The sequence below is a fragment of the Octopus bimaculoides genome, chromosome 1, assembly GCF_001194135.2.
Source record: "Octopus bimaculoides isolate UCB-OBI-ISO-001 chromosome 1, ASM119413v2, whole genome shotgun sequence".
In the NCBI taxonomy this organism is placed as follows: domain Eukaryota; kingdom Metazoa; phylum Mollusca; class Cephalopoda; order Octopoda; family Octopodidae; genus Octopus; species Octopus bimaculoides.
Window position 1 is genome coordinate 5,858,438 of NC_068981.1, and position 4,765 is coordinate 5,863,202.

Here is a 4,765-nt window from a genome sequence, read left to right on the forward strand (position 1 = left end):
GAACCGCTAAGTTACGGGGACGTAAACACAACAGCATCGGTTGTCAACCGATGTTGGGGGGCGGACAAACATAGACATACAAGCATATACACACATACATACATACGATGAGCTTCTTTCAGTTTCCATCTACCGAATCCACTCACAAGACTTTGGTCAGCCTGAGGCTTTAGTGGAAGACACTTGGCCAAGGTGCCACGCAGTAGGACTGAACTCGTAACCCTGTTGTTGGTAAGCAAGCTACTTACCACACAGGCACTCCTGCACCTATTGTAATAACAAAAACTTTTGGATGGAAATTCCCCAAATCGTTTAATGCATTGCAAAATCTATGGATTTTGCAAATCGTATTTTTAATACGACTGGGGAAAGCATGAGATTTGTAGAAACGTACGTAGCAATGCATTCAAGGATTTATGAATTTTCATTCAAAAGTTCTTGTTATTACTGTAATCATTCTACGCTATAGTGGCACCAGACTAATAACCTGGAAGATGGGAATAATAACCTCTAACGGGAATAAATAGCACAGGGCCTTTTATGAGCGCACTTAAAAACGTTTCACATAAATGAACTTAAAGGATGTATGGGTGTGCGTACATATTTATAAACATATATATGGATATATACGTATGCTGTCGATCTGTCTATTTCTGCATGTATGTGCATATCTATATATGCATGTATGTGTATATGCATCTATGTATGTATGCATGTGTTTGCACACGTACACAGGTGAATCCTTTGTTCGTTCCCACATCCTGGTTGCTGTGGTAAATAGGAGGGTCACTGCCTCTGCGGCCGAACGGAACAAAATCCTTAAGTATTAGGACCTGCCAGTGAACTATTTCTTCCAGCTTGTGGTGTTTAGGGGCTGGGCCACTGACAACGAAGTTCTTATTATCGTTGGTGGCTCGCCTTACCGAGGTGTTAGGTGTTGCCCATAAGGTTGTTTGACTGTTCCAGCGCCTTAGCCCCGCCATCGTCTGTGGTAACGCCGCGAAAATGTTCACTTATTTCAGTAGATTCCATTGAACCTTGTAGTTGCGACCCATTGTGACACTTGATGTTGATTGAAGGTTTTTTTTCTTTCTTTTGCTGCTTCCTTTTCTTCTTTTCATTCTTCGCTCATGCTTGTGTTTTCTTCGATTTTGAATTTGTATTTTAATGTGGTTTTGTATAATAAATATTTCATGTACATAGGCGCAGGAGTGGCTGTGTGGTAAGTAACTTGCTTACCAACCACATGGTTCCGGGTTCAGTCCCACTGCGTGGCACCTTAGACAAGTGTCTTCTACTATAGCCTCAGGCCGACCAAAGCCTTGTGAGTGGATTTGGTAGACGGAAACTGAAAGAAGCCTGTCGTACATACATATGTGTGTGTGTGTGTGTGTGTATCTGTGTTTGTCTCTCCCCCTCCCCAACATCGCTTGACAACCGATGGTGTGTTTACGTTTTCGTAACTTAGCGATTCGGCAAAAGAGATAGATAAAATAAGTACTAGGCTTACAAAGAATAAGTCCCGGGGTCGATTTGCTTGACTAAAGGCAGCGCTCCAGCATGGCCGCAGTCAAACGACTGAAACAAGTAAAAGAATAAAAGAATACATGTTATATACGTAATTATTAAATTCATATCTGTGTAATCCCCCCCCCCCAAAGAATTAAGAAGATGCGCGTACATAAACTTGATCTTAAATATATGAGACTATATCGTTGCACAAACGATATAGTATGTGTTAGGTCCTCCCTACCTCCAATGAAGTTTTCGTCTGCAATATTTTGAGATTGGACTACAAAATTGGTTTTTAAAGAATTCACTCTTCTTTAACTCAAGAATTGATGACTTAGGTAAACGAATAATCCCAGACTTACGCTAAGGCAGACAAATTCGGAATTAAACGAATTTTAGTGCATATACTGTAACACATCCATAGAAAACTGCTTACATCAATCACATTCCAAATTCTAGTTTTGGCACTAAATCTTCGTCAAAATCTTATTTATTGAATACATTCTTCGTTCTCACCCAACAAACAATTGCGTCTGCACCCCCATACACACTTTGACTCTTTCCTCTCCCTGGCTGCTTTGTTTAGCTTCACATTTCGAAAGTCTCGTCATCTTTAACTGCTGAGGTCGGCACACACACAGGCAGAAAGGATTATTATTATAATTATTACCACAGCCTTTTCATAGAATAATATAATAACTGGGGTCTCACGATTTAGAACTTCAGGTGTGATACACAGACATAGTTTGTTGTTTGTAATTACAGGATTAGCCTCTGTCACACACATATAATATATAGAAAACCTATAAAAAAAGTGTATTTACAATACATACACACACCATAACAAAAGTCCCAACAGAGGTAACGTGCCCAGAAGCTGTTTATATACGTGTGTGTGTGTGTGTGTGTGTATATATATATATATATATATATATATATATATTTATATATATTAGATATATGTGTGCGGATGAGAGGATTTAAAACACACATTAATACTTAAACAAAGTTGAACATAAATATATAGAAAGTAAAACAATTCTAGTTGGTAGGCCAAGGATAATAGGATAAGAACAAACCCACCCTCTTATATATGAATCTATTAAGTTGCCCATGTATATAAACAGGTTGTTATCGCTGTCAGCTGGGACAGTTAGTCGAATATTGCCTTTGCGGAGGAGGTAAGAGAAAATGTTTTGTGTTTTTTAAATTAATATTCACAATTATCTTTTATCGTACACCCTTCCACACACCTCCTTATCTCTAAAATATTCCAGTCTTTGTTATTAAACAGTTTTAGAAAACACGAATATAACTTTATCAAACTTTTTCACAAACTTTTATTTGTAACCGGTTTTATGTAAATGACGAATGTAATTTAAACAAGTTCGACATAGTTAGTTGTATAAGCCTGAACATTAAACACATGTCATCGGCACTTATATACATTCGCTAGTGGAGATATAAAGAGGTAAATTCGGTTTTGATTTCCCGTTTTTTGTCTTTAGAGTTATATTTTCTACTTTATGAACAGAAACAATCCAAGAAGATTGCCAGGAAGAATGATGGTGAGGCTGAGACGTTAGAACAGCCATGCACGTCCTCACTTTAGTGACGAGGCATCAACAACTTCGTGGTTAGCAGACCATCTCCTCTAAATATCTCGAATATTTTAGGTTTAAAAAAGTAATTCACTTATATTTGGCAATAATTTTGCGACTTCCTCCATTCTACTTCGGAAGACTTTGTAGCTGCGGTTGCCAGCGCAGCATTTTAGAATGTGAGGGGGGGGGGGGCGAAAGAATCACAAAAGTGGTCTATATAAAGCATCTGCCTCTAACAGAGACAAAAAGGTAGGGCGACCTGGCTTCTTCTTCCTATCATACCTGGACAATCACACAGACACAAACATTTAAAGGAATGTTTATTTTTGCCTGAGTTCCCTTTAAAATCCACTTGTATAGGTCTATTTAAATGTATCCCTTCTACCTTGTTCGGTGCATCCCGATGGTAGTCGACCTTCCTGTTAGGATTTCCTCAAAATCACCTCTTTTAGTCTATAAAATAAGTGCCAGTAACATACTAAAAATCGAATAAACTTCTTTGGTTTTATCAAAGTATTCTAGTGATAAGATGTCGTGTTTAGCGAAGCTAATGTATCCGAGTTCAAATTCTGTTGGTACTCATCTTCTCGGAGTCAATAAAATAATCACCAGCAATTTACTTAATTTACATTCATGTCTCAGCTTTCAGCAAATCAAGCAATTCATTTTTCTGTTTTTTTTTTCTTAAACATATGTTAAAAAATATGGGAATACTCTCTTTAGCCCGCTGGGTTAGTCCTCTCCATAATACACCAACTTATCCAAACTCGCGATTTTTACCGATGCGCTTTCCTTCGGCATTGTTTTGTTTCCCGTTCATGAATATGCACAAGTGTTGTGTGCATACATTTATGTAGTTTAACGGCGAGATTAGCTAAAATCATGTTTAATGTCAACGAATTTATTTATTTATGTATATTTAAATGTTGTGTATGTCCTAATCTAAACAAACTGCTGACTCGGAAATAGCCTGGCAACCAGATTCGGCCCTCATTTAAACAGATCTTCGCGTCGTCATTTATATTTTCTTGAATATTTTGTCTGCTTTGAAGATGACTGATTACACACACGCACGTAAAACTGTATCACAAAAGTGTGAAGATGTAGACGGAGTCACCCGACATCTCGTATTTTTTGTTGTTGTTTTACTCGAACATCGTAAGTCGGTTGGTTGTACTTTTGTTGAACATTCAATTAGACACTCACTCGCATGCAAAGAACATTACTCGGTTGCCTGTTTGGGAGTCTTGTTCGTTCCCAGTCTGAGAATTCGTATCTCCAGGTCAGCCCTGGGTGGATATTGGAATTAGACACTGAGGGAAAATGGCTGTAACTTTTTAATTTTTTAATTTTGGCGATTTTCGTTTTCGATAATGTGTTCTATATGTCACGGTCATGCGATTCCCCCTAAAAAAATCTGGTTAGGTTTACCCTAACCCTAACCCTAACCCCGTTTGCCAAAGCGCATTTTTTCCTTCATATTTATTTACATATAGTCCATCTGGACCAATGCAAGATTTGGATTGTCCGCGTTTAGCTGTAATTTCTAGCATATCAAGTTTCGTGGTGGGGACTCCACATATGATCCTTTTTCTGTTTCAATATAAATGTAAGCCGTTCATTTTCACATCTAAGTTGCGAGAAGGCTA

General features: G+C 38.0%; 1 protein-coding gene across 1 annotated transcript in view; it reads left to right on the forward strand.

Annotated features, from left to right (window-relative positions):
• Window positions 1–2,527: 2,527 nt before the first annotated feature.
• The window catches only part of LOC106875996 (cytosolic 10-formyltetrahydrofolate dehydrogenase-like), a 64,683-nt gene continuing 62,445 nt past the window's right edge, over window positions 2,528–4,765 (forward strand). The window contains 1 exon segment of the mRNA XM_014924344.2: window positions 2,528–2,693. Within this exon segment, the coding sequence (XP_014779830.1) occupies window positions 2,626–2,693 (68 nt within the window). The 5' untranslated portion in view covers window positions 2,528–2,625.